General features: G+C 51.5%; 1 protein-coding gene across 1 annotated transcript in view; it reads left to right on the top strand.

Moving 5' to 3' along the window:
* Positions 1-15,551, top strand: part of Miga2 (mitoguardin 2) — a 29,887-nt gene extending 14,336 nt beyond the window's left edge. Inside the window, exons 7-16 of the mRNA XM_004671780.2 lie at positions 2,492-2,609; positions 3,800-3,900; positions 4,415-4,530; positions 6,217-6,289; positions 6,423-6,509; positions 11,826-11,924; positions 12,124-12,258; positions 12,895-12,948; positions 13,497-13,613; positions 13,858-15,551. Of these exons, the coding sequence (XP_004671837.1) occupies positions 2,492-2,609; positions 3,800-3,900; positions 4,415-4,530; positions 6,217-6,289; positions 6,423-6,509; positions 11,826-11,924; positions 12,124-12,258; positions 12,895-12,948; positions 13,497-13,613; positions 13,858-14,061 (1,104 nt within the window). The 3' untranslated portion in view covers positions 14,062-15,551. The remainder of the gene's footprint in view (positions 1-2,491; positions 2,610-3,799; positions 3,901-4,414; positions 4,531-6,216; positions 6,290-6,422; positions 6,510-11,825; positions 11,925-12,123; positions 12,259-12,894; positions 12,949-13,496; positions 13,614-13,857) is intronic.
* Positions 15,552-20,443: the final 4,892 nt, after the last annotated feature.

Consider the following 20,443-nt stretch of genomic DNA (forward strand, 5'->3'; position numbering starts at 1 on the left):
TGACTGGCTTAAGGCCTTTTTAAAAATGTGTGTGTGTGTGTGTGTGAGAGAGAGAGAGAGAGAGAATTGGCATGACAGGCCCTCCAGCCACTGTACTCAAGCTCCACACATGTGCGCCACCTTGTGTGCATGTGTGACCTTGTGTACTTGTTTTACCTTGTTTGTCTGACTTATGTGGTACCTGGAGAGTAGAACGTGGCCCTTGGACTTTGCAGGCAAGCACCTTAACTGCTAAGCCATCTCTCCAGCCCCATTTTTTTCCTTAATATTTTAGGGTTTCTTTCTTTTTTTTTTTTTTTCTTTTCATTTTTTGGTTTTTCAAGGTAGGGTCTCACTCTAGCTCAGGCTGACCTGGAATTCACTATGTAGTCTCAGGGTGGTCTCGAACTCTTGGTAATCTTCCTACCTCTACTTCCCAAGTACTGGGATTAATGGCATGTACCTCCACATGCAGCCTAATATTTTATTTATTTATTTGAAAGAGAGAGAGGAAGTCAGAGGTAGCTATGTAGAGAGAATGGGTGTGCCAGGGCCTCTAGCCACTGCAGTCGAACTCCAGATGCATGTGCCACTCTGTGCATGTGACTTTACATGGGTATTGGGGACTCTAACCCGGGTCATTGGGCTTTGCAGGCAAGTGCCTTTAACTGCTGAACCATCTATCCAGCCCCATATTGTTGCATTTTAAGGGTTTTTTATGTAGTCTTGATGCAGTTCCCTTTTTGATTCATGGCTTGCAAATTTATGTTTTCTCCTTCTGAGGGTTTTCATTTCACTTTCTTTGTGGAGCTCTGGCCCAATCTGAAGTGTGTCTGCTTTTCTCTTCCTGAGTGTGTTTCTGCTGTCACATCTATGAAACTTGCCTATCCTGAGGTTGTTTCACAGAGAGCTGGCAGACATCTCCCAGAGCTGCCAGGCAGGCTCTGTCGGCTCCTGGGAATGGGCCTGACCTCACCAAAGAACCCAGCAGAGTGGCCTGTGGAGTCCAGAGTTCTGTAGGCCTTTAGCCTACTGTCCTGCCACACTCCAACTGAGTGACCTGGGCCACTTAACCTCCTTATATTCTTGTGTGGAATGGGACCCTACATCCCTGCCTCAGAGGGATGCCTCTGAGGCTCTGAGCTTACTGGCCGAGCCTCGGTGATGGTGCCGGTGATGGTGCCTCTGGGCACTTCCTGCACCTCAAGCTTAATTGGCTCTTGTGGGTTCCCTCCTGGGTTACAGTTACCTCAGGGCAGCCTCTGGCAGCCTCCTTGGAAAGAGCAGTCAGACTAGCTCTTCCCTCACCCTGGGCCCTGGGCACAGAAGCCCAGGGCGGGAGGAGTAGCACCCCACTTCCCAGCCTCAGCTTAGAGGCCAGGTGCAGCAACGAGGCCTGGAGGCCAACGGAAGCTTTTCCCTCCACATTTGATTCCCCCCTCCATCTCCACCGGGTCCTCCTTTCATGTTTTCTCCTGATACCTGCATCCTCCCCTAGCCTGCCAGCCTCCCTGTCTGACCTCAGTTGTGGCTCATGACACCAGAGCATCATGGCGCTGGGGTGCCCCTTTGTATCCAGGCTGTTAACTGTCTGCAGCTGCCCCTGTGTCCTGGGCAGTTGTTAACAGGGCTATTTTCAGTACCCTGTTTTTTGGTTTGGTTTTATTTTTCAAGGTAGGGTCTTACTCTGGTCCAGGCTGACCTGGAATTCACTATGTAGTCTCAGGGTGGCCTCAAACTCACAGCGATCCTCCTACCCCTGCCTCTCCTGAGTGCTGGGTTTAAAGGTGTGCACCACCACGGCCGGCTTCAAGTACCCCTTTTAGGTAGGACTTCTGAGGCTGAAGTCTGCTGTGCAAGGCTTTGCTAAGCACCCATGGTTTGCATGTAGCAGGGGGCTTCCACCCCACTCATTCTGGCTCCACCTGCCTCATCACAGGGCACACAGTAACCTCCTCATTGTCAGGAGAGTCATTACCCGGTGGTGATCAGAAAAGGCCGGTCTTGTGCAGTGTGCTTTTATATACAGGTCTACATTGTTCGTCCTAGAATCCTAGGAGGCAGGCTCTTGTCACCACTGAGAGAGAGAAACTGAGGCTCAGGGTAAGGAATCTGTTTGCTGGAGGCTGCACAGTTTGGAACTGGGTATGCTGAGCTATGAACACAGGTGTGTTTGGCCACAGAGGAAAGCTGTTGAGTAGATGACCTCCTGTCGTCTATAAGGGTTTCTAGAGAGGGATGCCATACCCAGCTGCTGAGGTATTTTGCACTGTTTTTTGGTACTGTTAATTGTTGCATGTGTATTTACTCTTGGTGATAAGAACTATGTGTTTTAGGAGTTCATGACTACATGTGGCTGGTACCTCCTATCATGGTCAGGGGCACTGCAGGTCCAGAGCTTATTTTCTGAGTCTAGAACCTTCTTCATTCATTCACCAGGGACCTGGTGAGGGAAGGGGCCATTCCCCTGGGGAGCGTCTCAGCTCCAGGTTGACAGTTGTCTTTGCCACAGCCAGAGTCGCAGCGGAGGGAGTTTGCTGAGAAGCTGGAGTCCCTGCTGCACCGAGCCTACCACCTGCAAGAGGAGTTTGGCTCCACCTTCCCCTCTGACAGCATGTTGCTGGACCTTGGTAAGTGGGGGCTGTGCAGTCTGCAGGGCCCCAGGGTGCCGGTCATGGAGACAGGGAGGAAGCAAGAGGAATGGGTCCTCGTTCTCCAGTGATAGAGCTGAGGCTTCCCCTTAAACGTGGCATACCAAAGCAGAACCAGGAGGAGGTCCCAGGAGTCCCTGGCCAAGCGTGTCTTGCTCCAGCCGCTTGGTGGCAGGCCTTGATTCTTGCATATCCACAGCTTCCTGATGGCTGTCCAGGCCTTCGGTGGGCTCATTATTTTGGCTAGCCCCCAAAGCAGGCAGAGTCCACAGGCATGTTCTTTTATCACTCTGTGGAGGTAAGGGGATGTGACACCAGAGAGAGAACCAGGTAGTTCATTCCAATGGCCAGTGCCCTCCTCATGGCTACTGTGTGCCAGGCCCTTGCGGTGCTGCCACCCCCTGGTCCTTACCAGGATGCATACCCCCCCCACCACCATGGGCAGCAAGGGAAGATTGTCCAAGGCTACATTCTCTCCGGTTTCATGCTATGTGGTCTGTGTGGCTTTGCCTACTGGAAGAATACAGAGGTTAGTGGGGACTTTGAGGAGGCCACCATAGCTCTGTGTCCTTTGCTTATTTGACACGTCTTTCTTATGCACCCTCAAAGGTCCAAACCCATGAGTTCTAGAGCCATTAGACAAGGAGACACCAACTGGACTCTGTTGAGGCTAGGTGTTAGCCTGTCAGAAAGGGAAATAACTTGCTCACATAGAACAGAGTCCTTTCCTGTAGAGCCTAGGGGCTGCTAGGCCTCACATCTGTGGTGGGCAAGTTCCCTTGGCAAGCCTGGATCCTCGCCTCCTTGTCCATCTCCAAGCATGTTGTGAGCATGAGGGCATCTGAGGTGGCAACCCTAAGGTCCTCACGTAGCTCAGAGAAGCTTGTGACCTCTAGTCCCACCGTCCCCAGGCAGAGGCTCTGGGAGTCTGAGTGGACGTGCTGCATGCCAGGATTCCTGCCAGCTCTGTGTGGGTCTCTACTCAGCCCTGTCCTTTTTCCTTTTTTATAAGTTTTTCCAGGTAGGGTTTTACTCTAATCCAGGTCTTACTATGTAGTCTCAGGGTGGCATTGAACTCACGGCGATTCTCCTACCTCTGCCTCCGGAGTGCTGGGATTAAAGGCGTGCACCACCACGCCCGGCTCAGCCCTGTTTTGGCGTTCTTTCAGAGAGGACCCTCATGCTGCCCCTGGCTGAGGGCTCGCTACGGCTACGGGCTGACGACGAGGATAGTCTGACCTCTGAAGACTCCTTCTTTTCAGCCACTGAGGTGACTTGTATAGAGACTGAGTGGGGTCGGGCCAGGCTGGGGCTCCAGTACATGCCCACTGGAGTAGCACTGAGTTGTGGGGAAGCGAGGGCATTATCCATTGTGGAAACCGCTGCTTCCTGGGAACTCAGCAAAGCTGCTGGAGGCAGGGAGGCCTGAGAAGCAAGGGCTGTGGGTCCCCAGGGTGAGAGAAGAGGCTCCAGCTCACACTGGCCTCTCGTCTTCAATGCACTGGGCCTGCTTGGCATTAGTCTATTACTGTGCCCATGTGTGTGGGTCACCATATCCTTGCCTGGGATGGGAAGACAAGAGCTCGTGTCTTAATAGTATCTTTGGGAAGGGCACGTGGAAGTAAAGATGCTAAGAGCCAGGATTAGATGTGAACCTAGGCCTCCTATCTCATGGGCCAGTGGGCCCCTGACATCTTCCTGATGGGGGCATGGGCAGGTCCCTAGGGCTGGGACCCTAGCCCCCATAGGATGCTGCTCACAGGCCTCCTTGGCCCCTTCCCCAGCTCTTTGAGACCCTGCAGGTTGGAGATTACACACTCCCCCTCTCCAGGCCCGCCGCAGCCTATGAGGAGGCCCTGCAGCTGGTGAAGGAGGGGAAGGTGCCCTGCCGCACCCTCAGGTGAGAGTATATGGAGGCTGTCAGGTGGCCTCCGGCCCCAGGGAAGTGCTACAGAGGCCTGCATTGTCTTGAGGGGACTAGGTTGGGTAATCATAGGCTGACTGGAGGCCACAGTGGGTGTTAGAGCTCCTGTTTCCAACCCTTTGTAGCAGAGGTCAAAAATGAACCTAGACTTGGGCATGCAGCTCAGTGGTGGAATGCTTGCCTGGCATGTGCAAGGCCCTGAGTTCTGTTTCAAGCCTTTGAGACAAACAGACAGATAGACTGCCACTTTGCAGTGTGGATATGTATATGTATATGTATATGTATATGTATATGTATATGTATATGTATATGTATATGTATATGTATATATGTATGTATGTATGTGCACATACATACACACACATATTTATTTATTGAGAGAGAGGAAGAAAGGCAGATAGAGAGAGAATGGGTGTGCCAGGGCCTTCAGCCACTGCAAACAAACTCCAGATGCATGGACCACCTTGTGCATCTGGCATTTCATGGATCCTGGGAAATCAAACCTGGCAAGTGCCTTAACCACAAAGCCATCTCTCTAGCTCTGTGGGCTTTTTGTCTCTTTGCTTCAGCATCCTCTTCTGTGCCTTTAGGTGGGTCTTTTGGTCCTCTTTTTGGGGGAGAGATTTTATTTTTATTTATTTATTTAAAAATTTTTTTTTTGTTCATTTTTATTTATTTATTTGAGAGCGACAGACAGAGAGAGAAAGAGGCAGATAGAGAGAAAGAGACGGAATGGGCGCACCAGGGCCTCCAGCCACTGCAAACAAACTCCAGACGCGTGCGCCCCCTTGTGCATCTGGCAAACGTGGGTCCTGGGGAATTGAGCCTTGAACCCGGGTCCTTAGGTTTCACAGGCAAGCACTTAACCACTAAGCCATCTCTCCTGCCCCTTTATTTTTATTTTTATTTATTTATTTACAAGGAGAGAGAATGAATATGAGAATATGAATAGGGATGCCAGGGCCTCCTTCCACTGCAAACAAACTCCAGGAGCATGTGCCAGTTTGTGCATCTGGCTTTACATTAGGACTGTGGAATCAAACCCAGGTCATCAGGATATGTAAGCAAGCTTCTTTAACCACTGAGCAATCTCTCTAGTGGGGGAGAGATTTTTGAGGAAGAATTGCTACATAGCCCAGGCTGGCTTCAAACTGGCTCTCCTGCCTCCGTGGTTCTACCCCGCCACTCCTATTACCTGTTAGCTCTCTGCTGAGTGGCGTGGAACTCAGAGCGTGGCGTTCTAGTCGTAACTTACACACTTGACTATGCTTTAAGTCCAGCGGTCCCACATGGTGGAAAGCTCAGGATGGAGCCATAGTGAGAGAGTAGGACAGAAGCTGCCATCTGGAAGCCATTCGGTCACACCTGTCTTCTGCCAGGGGCCAGTGAGCACAGCCCTGGCCTGGAGGGGGCTGAGGCCAGCCCAGATGACACGAGCAGACCGCCCTCGCAGAGCAGCTGTTCGGCCTTGGCTGTTGACTGTTGAAACCGAGGCTAGAGGGAGGCCACTACCAGCTAGAGAGCGTGCTGTCAGGCCGAGCCAGGGCCTCCCGGGACCTTGTCTCTCACCTCCTCATGCCCCACCCAGCTTGTACCCTGTCCCCTTGTGGGGACTGGCTGGGCAGGACCAGGTGACTTAACACCATCTGTTTCTCTCCTCAGGACAGAGTTGCTGGGATGCTACAGTGACCAGGACTTCCTAGCCAAGCTGCATTGTGTACGGCTGGCCTTCGAGGTAGGTGCGGCCCAGGGACCACTAAGAGAGGGTGACAGGCCCGCCCCGTGCAGCTGGAATCACCTGCCTAGCTGTTGCTCCTCCCTCTCCACAGGCTTTGGGAGACTGGCTCATTTTTCCTCTCCTTTCTCAGGGACTTTTGGAAGACAGAAACAATCAGCTCTTCTTTGGGGAGGTTGGCCGACAGATGGTGACAGGCCTGATGACCAAGGCCGAGAAGGTACAAACTTGTATTCAGTTCCAGTTTGGTGTTTGCTTTGCATTGTTGGCTTTTGGTTAGCCCGCTCCCCCACCAGCCCCTGAGGTAGGGCCTTGCTCTAGTCCAGGCTGAAGTGAAGTTCACTCTGTAGTCCCCAGCTGGTCTTGAACTCACAGTGATCCTCCTACCTCTGCCTTCTGAATGCAAGGATTAAAGATGTATGCCACCACACCTGGCTGCTTAGTTCTTTATTTATTTATTGGTGTTTTGAGGTAGGGTCTCAATCTAGTTCAGGCTGACCTAGAATTAACTACGTAGTCTCAGGGTGGCCTCAAACTAATAGTTACCCTCCTACCTCTGTCTCCTAAGTGCTGGGAGATTAAAGACGTGTGCCACCACACCTGGCTTGGTTAGTTCTTTCTATATATTGTTTTTCCCTGTTCCTTCTTAAGAAAAATAGAGATTTGTAGTACTTTTTATTTTGGATTTTGGTCTTGCTATAGCCCAGGCTGACCTGGAATTTACTATGTAGTCTCAGAGTGGCCTGGAACTCACAGTGATCCTCCTACTTCTGCCTCCCAAGTGCTAGGATTAAAGACATGTATCACTACACCCAGCTCTACTACTTAAAAAAAAATTATTGGTCAGATGTGGTGGTACACACCTTTAATCCCAGTACTCAGGAAGCAGAGGTAGGAGGATCACCATGGTTTCAAGAGTACCCTGAAATTACATAGTGCATTCTAAGTTAGCCTGGGCTAGAGTGAGATCCTACCTCAAAAAAGCCAAAATAAATAAATAAATAAAATAAAAAATTTAATTTGTTTGAGAAAGAAAAAGAGGCAGATAGAGAATGGGTACACCAGAACCTCCAGTCACTGCTAACTAACTCCAGATGCATGTGTCACCTTGTGCATCTGGCTTTATGTGGGTACTGGGGAATGGATCCCAGGTCTTTAGGCTTTGCAGGCTAGAGAGATGGTGTAGATCAGTGGTTAAAGGTGCTTGCATGCTAAGCCTGCCAGCCAAGGTTCTATTCCCCACTATCCACATAAAGCCAGATGTACAAAACTGAGCTGGAGACTGGAGTGATGGATCAGTGGTTAAGGTACTTGCTTGTAAACCCTAATCACCCGGGTTCAATTCCCCAGTACCCATGTAAGCCCAGATGCACGAGGTGTGGCATGTGTCTGGAGTTTGTTTGCAGCAGCTAGAGTATCTACAGCACCCATTCTTTCTCTCTCTCAAAATAAATAAATAGATAATTAAAAAAAAAAAAAAGAAACCAGCTGGGCTTGGTGGTGCATGCCTTTAACCCCAGCACTCAGGAGGCAGAGGTTGGAGATCTCTGTGAGTTTGCCCCTGCCTGCTTCGTCTGACATGTGCTCCTGCTGGCTGCACAAATCCATGCCTAGTCTCCTAGCCTGCTTATCCTCCTGATGGCCTAAAGCTTGGCCTTTTGGTGTCACAGGGTAGCTTATTCATCTTATCCCACATCAGGAAGTCGGGTGGTGGCTACTGACTGCAGAACACCCCTTTGTGTGGGCCACTTCTTGTCTGTCCTATTCCCTTGCGTGTGGACACTTGAGTGGCATGCGATCATCACCAACACAGACATGACTACTCTGCCTAAGGTGACCTGTGAGCTCTTGGTCACAGGTCATTGTGGGACATTTTGAGGGCTGGTGGATCTCACTAGTTTGCCTTCTGAAAGGCCTGAACCCTTTTGTCCCCTGGCAAGGTAAGAGTGTGTCCTCATACCTTGGCTGACGACGGACATTTGCAATCTTTTTAACCTTTGCCATTTTACCCATTGCTCCACGGCTGTTGATGTGGATGCATGAGGTTGCATAAGTTTTCGTTGTCATTGCCCACAGCTGCTTTTCCTTGTTGATGAGTTGGAGCAAAACTTTTTTTTGGGACTGGAGAGATGGCTTAGTAGTTAAGTTCTTCCCTGTGAAGCCTAAGGACCCCAGTTTGAGGCCAGATGCACAAGGGGCACACGTGTCTAGAGTTCGGTTGCAGTGGCTGGAGGCCCTGGTGCGCCCATTCTCTCTCTCATTCTGCCTCTTGCTCTGTCTGGTGCTTTCAAATAAGTAAAATAAAAAATGTCTATTTAAAAAAAACCTTTTTTTTTCCCCCCAGGGTAGGGTATTACTGTAGCCCAGTGGACTTGGAACTCACTCTAGCCCAGGCTAGACTTGAACTCAGGGATACTCGTACCTCAGTTTTCCCAGTGCTGGAATTAAAGGTGTGAGCCACCATTCCTGGCTTGAAGACTGGATCTCACGTATCCCAGAATGGCCTCAAGCTAATTTTTTGTTTTTGTTTTTGTTTTTGTGAGGTAGTCTCACTCTAGCCCAGGCTGACCTAGAATTCACTGTGTATTCAGGGTGGCCTCAAACTCACAGCAATCTGCCTACCTCTGCCTCCCAAGTGCTAGGATTAAAGGTGTGTGCCACCATGCTCACCTTCAAACTCCATTTGTAGCTGGGCCTGAACTTCTTTATTATTTATTTGAGAGGGAGGGAGAGAGGGAGAGGGGGAGAGAGAGAGAGAAAGAGAAGGAGAAGGAGAGAGAGAGAGAGAGAGGGAGAATATGAGTGTGCCAGGCCCTCTAGCCACTACAAAGGAACTCTAGACACATGTGCCACCTTGTATATCTGGCTTATGTGGGCCCTGGTGAATCAAACCCAGGTCTTTTGACTTTGTAGGCAAAAGCCTTAACTGCTAAGCCATCTCTCCAGCCCAACCCTGAACTTCTAACCCTCCTGTCTCAGCCTGTCAAGTGCTAGAATTACAGGCACGCACCTCTATAGCATGTTTTGTTGTTGTTGTTGTTGTTGTTGTTAATTGTCTTTGTGGCTACTTTTTCTTTTTTTAAAGATAGAGGCAGAAAGAGGAGAAGAACGGGCATGCTAGAGCCTCCAGCCACTGCAAATGAACTCCAGATGCATGTGCTCCCTTGTGCATCTGGCTTATGTGGGTCCTAAAGAATCGAACCAGGGTCCTTTGGCTTTGTAGACAAACTTCTTAACTGCTAAACCATCTTTCCAGTGCCCCCACCCTTTTTTCATTTGTTTTGAGATAGGGTCGCACTCTAGCCCTTGCTGACCTGGATCTCATTGTAGTTTCTGGCTGGCCTTGAACTCAGAGCAGTCCTCCTATCTCTGCCTGGGATTAAAGTCATGTGTTACCATACCCTGGCTGGGTTTTTCTTTTGTTTTGGATTTTTAATTTTTATGTTTTTGGTTTTCATGGTAGGGTCTCACTCTAGTCCACCCTGACCTAGAATTCTCGGGCTGGCCTCAATAGAACTCACAGTGATCCTCCTGCCTCAGCCTCACAAGTGCTAGGATTAAAGGCATGTTCCACCACATCAGGCTTGTTTTTATTTATTTATTTAAGAGAGACAGTCAGACAGAGGTGGAGAGAGAGAGAAAGAATGGGCGTGCCAGGGCATCCAGCCACTGCAAATGAAGTCCAGACACATGCGCCACCTTGTACATCTGGCTTATGTGAGTCCTGGGGAATCGAACCTCGGTCCTTTGGCTTTGCAGGCAAATGCCTTAACTGCTAAGCCATCTCACCAGCCCTTGTTGTGGTTTTGTTTCTTTGTTTTGTTCTCTCTCTATTTCCCAGACTGGCCCTGAATTCATGCAGCCCTCCTGTCTCAGTCCCCCGAGTGCTGAGATCACTGTGTCACATCACATTCAGCTGGAGCAAGGCTTCTAACTCGGCTTGTCCTCTCTGCCTTGCTTGCTCTCCCATGCTGGAGGAATGGTGCTGAAAGCCCTGTCCACTCTTGTCCTCCATCTGCTTCAGACCCCTCTTGGCACTCTGATCAGTGCATAGCCTGAGTGTTATTCCGTGGCTGTGCCAAGTGCTCCTCATGTGTCCCGCTGGAGGGCTGAGGTTTCAGCTATGAGCTGGTGTGGCCAGACTCTGCCTGCCCTGGGCCTTTACATCGTGTAGTCTGTCTCAGTTCTGTGCTGTTCTCTTTTTTTGTTTTGCTTTTGGTTTTTCGAGGTAAGGTTTCATTCTAGTCCAGACTGACCTGGAATTCATTGTGTAGTCTCTGGGTGGCCTAGAACTCACAGCAATCCTCCTACCTCTGCCTCCTGAGTGCTGGTCAGTTCTTTTTTTAAAACAACTTTGTTGTGGAATGTATGTAGAGGAGAGTGGAAATGTGTATGGGTTTAATGGATGAGAAGATGAGCACCAAGGGTTTCCTCCACCTCTGTGGCCTAGTCACCCTGCATCTTGCTTGTGGGTGCCACCTCTTGCTCTTCCCTATGGAGTGAACTCCACGAGGGGCTGGGCTGTAAGCCTGGTGCAGGTGTGCACACAGTGGTGCCCGTGTAGGGCAGGTGCTTTGTGAACATCTTTCAGGTAATTATTCCCCCCCCCCCCAGCACCTGCCCCATGCCCCCACAGTGAGCTCCGGGCTATACTCATGTTTCTTGAGCTCTTGCCGCTCATCTGAGCTGGGAGATGGAAGGAAGCCTGCCTGCCTTGTCCACTGTGCCTGTGAAATGAGGAGCCAGGCTTTGTAGCCAAGAAGGCCAGGCCCATCCTTTCACCTTCGCTGGCTGGCTGTGGCCTCCCTGGTAGGGGAGGGAGGGCAAGAATGAGGCCTCTGCTCCATTGCAGCACCAGACAGCCGTGTCATTATGAGGTGGGCAGTTACCAAACCTGTGCTGAGCCCTGTGATGGGAGCAGGAGCCCACGTGGCTCTATTAGGGCTCTATAAGCAGGTGAGCTGGACCATCCATGGTATGAGAGGATGCTGACCCTGTGGGACTTGTCCAGGCTCCAGATTGGTAATGTCAGGCCACTTCCTAACTGTGCCCCATGTCCCTGTACGTGGGTGTAAGTGGCTCTGTCCCATATTAGCCACATTCCCATGCTAGGCTGAGCTCTCCTGATAAGCCACGCCCCCAGCTCCTGCAGCATTCTTCTCCACTGCTCACGGAATGCTTAGGAGCTGAGGGCTGGCCTGATGCTGGCACAGGGGTGAGTTCGGCGCCTGACCCCTCCAAACCATCTGCCCTCTCATGCCCCTGCGTGGTGAGATAGTCCTGCAGGGTCATGCCTGTCTCCTGGAAGGCAGTAGGTGATCACTCAGTGAGTGAGGCATGGCCGAGTGACTTGACGTGGAATCTTTCCCAGACACACCCGAGTTCTTTGGAAGATTTTGCTGCCTCTCTTGGGCAAGGCCCCATCCCTGCATTGACATGTTCCCTTCTACCAGCTAGCCTGTCCCTGTGAATCTTGTCCATCTGGGTCTCCGTGCCTCTCCCATGACCAGAGCAGGCTGTGTTTCTGTCCCCACAGAGCCCCAAAGGCTTTCAGGAGAGCTATGAAGAGATGTTGAGCTATGCCTTGCGGCCTGAGACATGGGCCACCACCCGGCTGGAGCTGGAAGGCCGCGGGGTGAGTTGTTTCATGTTGAGTTTCCTGGGGTCGTTGAGCAGGAGTAGGGGTCTGTGCCCACCCCTGCATCTGTTCCAGGCGGCCGAGATGGCTCCCTCAGCGCCCTCACAGAGCCTGCCCTTCGGCCCTGCTCCAGGCCCCAGCAGGCCTTGCTTTTGCTGTGTGCACAGTGGCTCCAGGAACAGCTCCCCTCTTTCAGGTGGCATGCATGAGCTTCTTCGACATTGTGCTTGACTTCATCCTCATGGATGCCTTCGAGGACCTGGAGAATCCCCCGTCCTCGGTGCTCGCTGTTCTGCGGAACCGCTGGTTGTCTGATAGCTTCAAGGAGACCGTGAGTCACCGCCCCCCTCCCTTGCAAGCATGTCACATGATCCTGGGCACTGGCTGGGCTCCCTTCTTGTGGTCCCTAGTGAGGCACCTGCTCCTGGGCCATCCTCTGCCCCTCTAGATTTGGGTCTGCCAGGCCTGGCATTCCAGTGCTCCTGTCTGCCTCAGGTCCAGACCTGCAGGGTGCACGGTCCCCCTGTGTTGGGTTCATGTAGTATCATGTCAAGTGAAAATAGGGGGAAGCTGACCCAGTCTGCCAGCATTTCACTGCCAACATGTGGTGCTGCCCAGGGCTGATCTTCAACTGGATCCTTTACAAATACTTGCTGCAGCTCCCCACAACCACCAGACAGATGGTGGGGTGTCATGTCATAGCCATTTAACAGATTGGGAAACTGAGGCTTGGGGACAATCAGCACCTAGTCAGGGACCTGAATCAGGAAGGATTAGAACCTAAATTTCAAGGGTACACGTTTCCGATGCCAAATTAAGGACAAAGAAATAGTAGGGTTCAGGCTCTAAGCCCTGTCCTTCAGGTTTGGGTGGGGGGAATTGGGGGTAGGGCTGGTCCTGGCCAGGGTCTGTGTAGGGCTCGTGTTAGACAAGGTCTGACTCTGGGGTGGGCCTTTCTGTGTTTTAGGCCCTGGCCACTGCATGCTGGTCTGTCCTGAAAGCCAAGAGGAGGCTCTTGATGGTGAGTGACTAGTCAGGCCCCTGGGGAGAGCTGAGCTGGGACCTTGGGAGCTCCCAGCCTGCATGACCTTTTATTGGCTGCCCATCCCACCATCTCCTTAGGGCCAGGCACAGAGTTGCCATCAGTACATGTCCAAGGAGCTGGTAAACAGAAAAGGGCATCCTGGGAGGGAGGAAGGGCATGTATGGCTGGTGGGGCAGGGCGCCTGAAACAGGTGGAGCCTTTCTTCCCATCTGCCTGGCTACTGGTATCTGCACAGGTTGGCACTGGCTGCCCTCTTTCAGCTAGGATCTTTTGCTCCCCCTCACCCACTAGGCTTTGCTGCCCAGCCCACACCAGCTTCCCTGCGGCCGGTGCTCCAGCACTTGCTTGCTGAGCTCTCCGGGCCCCGCCTGATGTAGCCCTTTCAGCAGAAATGGGAAGTGGGGCTGCACCAGCTTGAGTCATTTGCCAGGGATCTAGCGAGGACATGAATGGGCTTTCACATTTCTCCTGAGGCGGGAGGGGCGCCCCCTCAACCCAGCCCTGACCTCTGCCACCCACCGCAGGTGCCCGATGGCTTCATCTCCCATTTCTACTCCGTATCGGAGCATGTTAGCCCTGTGCTGGCCTTCGGCTTCCTTGGACCCAAGCCCCAGCTTGCCGAAGTCTGTGCTTTCTTCAAGGTACACGGGAGTGACACCTGCTCCTTCTCTGCCCAGTACAGGGATCCCCAGGTGCCAGCAGAGGTCTGGGGGCTCGGGCTGCTCTCAAAGGAAAAATCTAAAGGGGAACCCTTCCCCCCCCCCACCCCCCGCAGAAGGGAGATACCTGAGAATGGCTAGGGCTCTGTGGGTGAGAAAGGGATTTCATGGGCTCTGGAGGATGTCAGTAGGGGACGTGGGCCAATGCCAGCCCTCTATACCCCAGCACCAGATTGTGCAGTACCTGAGGGACATGTTTGACCTGGACAATGTGCGCTACACGTCGGTGCCTGCACTGGCAGAGGACATCCTGCAACTGTCCCGGCGCCGCAGCGAGATCCTGCTGGGCTACCTGGGGGTACCAGTGGCCAGCAGCATGGGGCTGAATGGGGTGCTGCCCCGAGAGAATGGACCCATAGCAGAGCTGTAGCAGTGGCAAGCACAGGCTGGAGGGGAGAAGCAGCTGCCTGGGCCTCGCTCGTGCAGCAGTGGTGATGGCAGAGTGAAAGGCTGCCCCTCCTTCCCTCTGGGTTGGCATCCAACAGCCATGGTGGCTGAGGGCCATTGCCTCCCTCATCTGGTGGTTCTAAGAGTCAGAGGACACATTTCTGCAGAGAGGTCTGGAGCCACTAGGGGCCTACTCAGCTGTCCTGGGGTGTCCCTGGGAAGGTAGAGGCAGGACCAGGGTCAGCAGGGCCTGACGAGGGGAAGGTAATGAGAGAGGAAAGCCTGTGGAAGTGGGACAGGGAGAGTCAGGGTGCTCAGTATGGGACCACAGAACCTCCAGCCTCCCCTGGACTGGAGACAGGGTGGCTTCGGAAGTGGAAGTGAAGGATGGGTTGGGCAAAGCTGTGTGGTGAAGGTTGCGGGGTCCTGAGCTAGAAGCAGCCCAAAGCTGTGTCCTCAGGCATCTGGCTGTTAGGCAGTCTGGAAGGCTCTTCAGGGGTGGGATGGAGGTAAGCCTGTTCCCGCTGTGCTCATTTCTGGACAAACCCAATCACCAATCCTGGACGCTGTCCTCCAGCATTCCCATGCCCTGCCAAAGACTCCTTTTTTCTCCCACCTCTGCCACCACCAAAGATGAAGGAGGTGGGCTGAGTGCTTTTCCCCCTCCCTCATGAGCCCACAATCCCCCGGGTGGTGCTAGGCTTCTGCTGAGGGCTCGGACCAGGGCCCACAGAGGACCCTCATATCTGCTGCTTCTGGTGGTCCCAGTGGGGAGGGCCTAGGGACCATGGCAGGGGAGGGTAGAGGATGTGCAGCTGGCCTGGTTTCCCCAACCTCATTTGGACAAGAGGCTGGGCTCCGCACTTTGCCTTCAATTCCACGCACAACAGCTCTGGGGTCACCGGTACAGAGTCTGCTGGGGGCTCCTCCTGCCCTCCTGCAAGGGATGGTACCACATCCACGCAGTTGCAGGGATCCTGCCAGCCCTGCAGACTTTGCCAGTGTTTTTTTCCCTGAGCTGGGGAGTTTCATTTATTGCCTTAACACTTTATTTGGAGGTTCTGCCCCTTCCACATTGTGAGATCTATTTGAGGAAAGACTCCTGTCCCCCTGGACTTGAGCAATGGCTCCTGAGACTCAGTGAGGAGAGGGAGATGGGGATGGGAGCAGGTGCTGCTGGGCATGGGTCTGGTTCCAAGTCCACCTTTCTGAAGTGATGCCCAGGAGGGAGCAGCCATCACCATCACCCCCACCCTGACATTCCATTCTTTTGCACTTACTTACCCACGCTGTGAATGTAACCCTGGGCCAAGGCCCACTGATTTGCTCCTAAGTCACACGGAAGTTGCATTTTCGTTTTGTCTTGTTTACATGTCTACGCACTGCCTCCAACGCTTGGTCTGTTGCAGCTCCCAAGTTCCGTACAGTAGAGCGTACACCTCAACTGCAAGTCCAATAAACTACTGAAACGGCCTCTTCTGTGCTGCGTGCTGCTGGGAATGGGTGGCTGAGCAGACCCAAGAGCTGCTTTTTGGTGTGGTGGGTGGAGGTTCCAGAACAAAGGTCAGAGCCTGCTGAGGGTCTGCAAGTCCCTGGGAAGGGGAGGTAGGCAGTCTTACCCCAATCCAGCTCAAGACTATCACAGGGAGGTTGCTTCTCCCCAGCCAGGGGTGCATAGGGACTGGGACAGGTGGGACCCTAGCAGATTGTAGTCCTCTAGGTCTTTACTTGTTTTCACGGACAAGTTTCATGTAAAAGGTCTTTAGAAAAAAAGGGTTGAAGGGCTAGAGAGATGGTTCAGTGGTTAAGGAGCTTGCCTGCAGAGCCTAACAACCAGAGTTTAATTACCCATGTAAAGTCAAAGTGGTGTATACATGTGGAATTCATTTGTAGTGCCTGGAGACCCTGGCATACCCTTTCTCTCTGTCTCTCTTCTATCTCTCTCTGTTTGCAAATAAGTAAATAAATAAAATTTGCTGGGCATGGTGGTGGCATACACCTTTAATCCCAGCACTCAGGAGGCAGAGGTTAGGAGTTCGAGGCCACCCTGAGACTACATAGTGAATTCCAGGTCAGCTTGGACTAGAGTGAGACCCTATCTTGGCATTTTACAGTCTGTTATAACTTTAAAGCTCACAGATTTGGCCAGTGGAAGCCTCCCATCTGTTGTTGAGCACTTGCAGGCTGACTGCCTTCTCTCTCTCTCTTTTTTTTTCTGGCATGTTCCAGAACTGCTCAAGCAGTTCCTGAAAGAACAGTAGGACCTCTAGCCCAGAAGGCATTGCTTGTCACACACATCTTGGGCAACCGAGCCAGAAAAATTTCCAGAGAATGTGCCACCTTATGCATCTGGTTTACGTGGGTCCTGGGGAGTTGAATCTGGGTCATTTGGCATTGCAGGCAGTTGCCTTAACCACTAAGCCATATCTCCAGCCCCATAATTTCATTTTTGAGAAAAGGTCTCAGTAGCTCAAGTTTGGCCTGGGACTCACTGTGTAACCCATGATGGCCTCAAATTGGGATCCTCCTGTCTTGTCCTCTCAAATACTAGAATTTCAGGTATGTGACAACAGCTGTCATATTTTAATTTAAAAAGATAGCAAAAGCAAATCAAACCTTTCTTATCCATTCTTCAAAGTTCCCCCTATCCTTAGCGCTAACACTGTCCTCAGAGCCTTGGGTGGCCTGTCCCAGCCCACCTACCCCCTGCTCCTCTCAGGCTTGACCAAAGGACAGTGGTATATTTTCTTGCCTCTCCCAGATCCCCTCCCTAGATCACACCCACTTCTATTGCAGTTCCTCTGAGCACTTCCTCCAGAACATTCTCCCTGTATGTCAGGGATTTTGACTCTGGGTTCAATCTTTGATGGCTGCTGTATCTCTGGGCACTATTTCAGAAAGCTCCTGGCACACTCCTCACACCTCCTGCTTCTCAGAGGCTAATAATGGCAGTGCCTGAGAGCTGAGGGCAGGTGACAAGGAAATCAGAACAGCTGACCCAGACAAACCCAGTCTGGGGCTAGAGAGGAAGCTGAGCACTTCTGGGGCAGAGGCCTTCCTGGCCCATGGCTGGGTTCTGATTCACCAGCATGTCCCCAGCCCATTCAAGGTAGCCTGCGTTCCAGGTTTCAGCTATTGGGCAGAGTACGCCACTCTGGCAGGTGACCTCCCTGGTTTATTCTCACAAACGCTATGTTGTCACATCCTAGTTCTAGGTCATGGGCCAGGCTCAGGGATGTTGCCCAGGCATTTTCTAGGTAGCTCTGAACCCCAAACCCCAGAATATACAGCCAAAGACCCACCCCAGACCTATAGTCCACGCAGGCTCCAAAAACACTTGGAAGTCTGGTTTTTACACGGGGAGGTAGGTGATAGGTGAAGTTAGAGAATCATTGCTTACTGGCAGTGGCCAACAAGGAATAGTTATGGTCCAGTATGGTAAAGGCTGAGATAAGAAAGGGGGTTCAGAGCCAGGCGTTGTGGCAGACACCTTTAATTCAGCACTTGGGAGGCAGAGGCAGGAAGATCGCTGTAAGTTCAAGGCCACCCTGAGAGTACCTAGTGAATTCCAGGTCAGCCTGACCTAGAGTGAGACCCTTGGGGGGTGGGGGAGAAAGAAGAGTTAAAAAAGTTTTATTAGCTGGGCATGGTGGTGTACACCTTTAATTCTAGCACTTGGGAGGCAGAGGTAGGAGGATCATCATGAGTTCGAGGCCAGCCTGAGACCACATAGTGAATTCCAGGTCAGCCTTACCTAGAGCGAGACCCTCTGGGGAAAAAAAAAAAAAAAAAAAAAGTTAAAAAAGTTTTATTAGCTGGGCATGGTGGTGTACACCTTTAATTCTAGCACTTGGGAGGCAGAGGTAGGAGGATCATCGTGAGTTCGAGGCTAGCCTGAGACCACATAGTGAATTCCAGGTCAGCCTGGGTAGAGTGAAACCCTACCTTGATAAAACAAAAAAACAAACACAAAAAAAAAAGAAAGAAAGAAAGAAAGAAAGAGGGCTGGAGGGATGGCTTAGCAGTTAAGGCATTTGCCTGCAAAGCCAAAAGACTCAGCTCCGATTCTCTAGGACCCACGTTAGCCAGATGCACAAGGGAGTGTATGTGTCTGGAGTTCGTTTGCAGTGTCTGGAGGCCCTGGCATGCCCATTTTTTTTCTCTCCCGCTTCTGTCTTTCTCTCTCAAATAAATAAATATAAATTAAGAAAAGAAAAAGAGGCTGGAGAGATGTCTTAGCGGCTAAGCACTTGCCTGTGAAGCTTAAGGACCCCGGTTCGAGGCTCATTCCCCAGGACCCACGTTAGCCATATGCACAGGGGGCGCACACATCTGGAGTTAGTTTGCAGTGGCTGGAGGCCCTGGTGCGCCCATTCTTTATCTATCTGCCTTTCTCTCTCTCTCTATTGCTCTCAAATAAATAAATAAATGAACAAAAAATTAAAAAGAAAGAAAATAAAAATAACTTTAAAAAAAAGAAAGAAGGGGTTCAAACACGTGCCTAGTGGAAACCCCTCAGCTAACCCTGGAAACCTGTATAAACAGATGTGAGCCAGATGTGATCAAGCAAAATGGCACAGGGGCATGTGTGCATTCCAAGCAGAGGAACCGTGTGCAAAGGTTCAGAGACATGGGCACCTTGGCTGGACTGTATGTAAGTCAGGCTGGCTGGAGAGACTTGAGTCTGGAGAGTGGGAGGTATGGCTGCTTCCTCAGGAATGTTTTGGGAAGCTGGAACATCTCAGCTTCTTTCTATGCCTCTGATTCCTCATAAACAGGAAAAGAGTAAATAAAATTTTGTTAGATAGGTGAAAGAAGGAAGGACTCCTTGACCACAATTACACTCCTAGCCTGGAAAGCTTAAAGATTTAAGGTACCTACATGTTCCCCATTCCAGGAGTGGAAAACCCATGATTTAAAAAAAAAAAAAAGATTTAGTTAAAAAAAAATGATTTATTTGCAGGAAGAGATAATAAGAATGAATGAACATGGGAACAGCTGGCTTTATATGACTGGGAAATTGAACCCTGTACTGGCAGGTTTTGCAATCAAGTCCCTTTAACTGCTGAGCATCTCCCCAGCCCATGATCTTGTAACAAAAAGCTTGTTTGCTTTGTGGGACTTCTTCCTTTGGGTTAGTAAAGGGCAGAGAAAAGTAAGTTGCCCTGGGATTTTGGCCTTAATTTACTTATAAATAAATATGACTTGAGGGCTGGATGGCTCAGCAGTTATGGCACTTGCCTGCAAAAGCTTGACAACCGGGTTCAACTCCCCAGTACCCACATTCAGCCGGATGCACAAAGTGGCTCATGCATCTGGAATTTGTTTTCAGGGGCTAGAGTCCCTGGCACCCCCATTCTTTCTCTACTTGCAAATAAAAATATTTTTAAAAAAAAATGACTTGGGAGGCTGGAGAACTGCACAGCAGTTAAAGGCACTTGCCTGCAAACCCTGCCAGCCTGGATTCGATTCCCTAGTACCCACTTAAAGCCAGGCGCACAATGAGGTGTAGGCGTCCGGAGTTTGTTTGCAGCAGCTGGTGGTCCTGGTGTGGCCATTCTGTCTCTGTCTTATTTCTCTCTGCTTGTAAGTAATAAATATTTTTCAAAAAGATGATTCAGTGTGGGCATAGGGGTGCAGGCCTTTAATCCCAGCACTTGGGAGGCAGAGGAGGATCAACGCGAGTTCGAAGCCAGCCAGGAACTACAGAGTGAGATTCAGGTCAGCTGGGGCTGGAGTGAAACCCTACCTTGGGTGGGGGGGGAGGATTCGGAAATTGGGCGTAGTGGTTGTACACCTCCCCAGTTCTTGGGAGGCCGAGGCAAGTTTGAGGCCGGACTAGTGAACATAGGGAGTTTAGGGCCAGCTTGATCTACATAATGAAATTTCAATTAAAAAAGAAGTGGGTCGGTTCACACTCCCTGGCGCTGAGGCTCCTTTTCCACTTCCAGCTGCTCCCGCAGAAGGCGGCCACACTCCGGATACTCCGGGAAGCCTTCGCTTTGGGCACAGGTGCCAAGGGAACCAAAGCTCCCACCAAAGTGCTACACGCCCCCTAAGATAGCACCTGATTGGCTCGTCCGACCTACACTTTGAGGCAGTTTTACCTTCTGATTGGCTGTCCTGCTCCCTGGGGTGTGCTGGAACCCTCCTTTCTCCTGATTGGCCAGGCAACTACCTGCGTCCGCCCCGGATTGGACAGCGACTAGGCTGGCTCTCGGGCTCCTAGAGACCCCGCTCTCTGATTCGCCGCTCGGGCCAGCCCCACAACTTGCACGCTGAATGGCTGCGCCACTACCTGTATCGGCCTCGGATTGGGTGCGTGGCGCCTCCCCGGCGTGATAGGTCAGGACCACCGCCCCCCT

This window comes from Jaculus jaculus, chromosome 1 (genome assembly GCF_020740685.1).
Source record: "Jaculus jaculus isolate mJacJac1 chromosome 1, mJacJac1.mat.Y.cur, whole genome shotgun sequence".
Lineage (NCBI taxonomy): Eukaryota > Metazoa > Chordata > Mammalia > Rodentia > Dipodidae > Jaculus > Jaculus jaculus.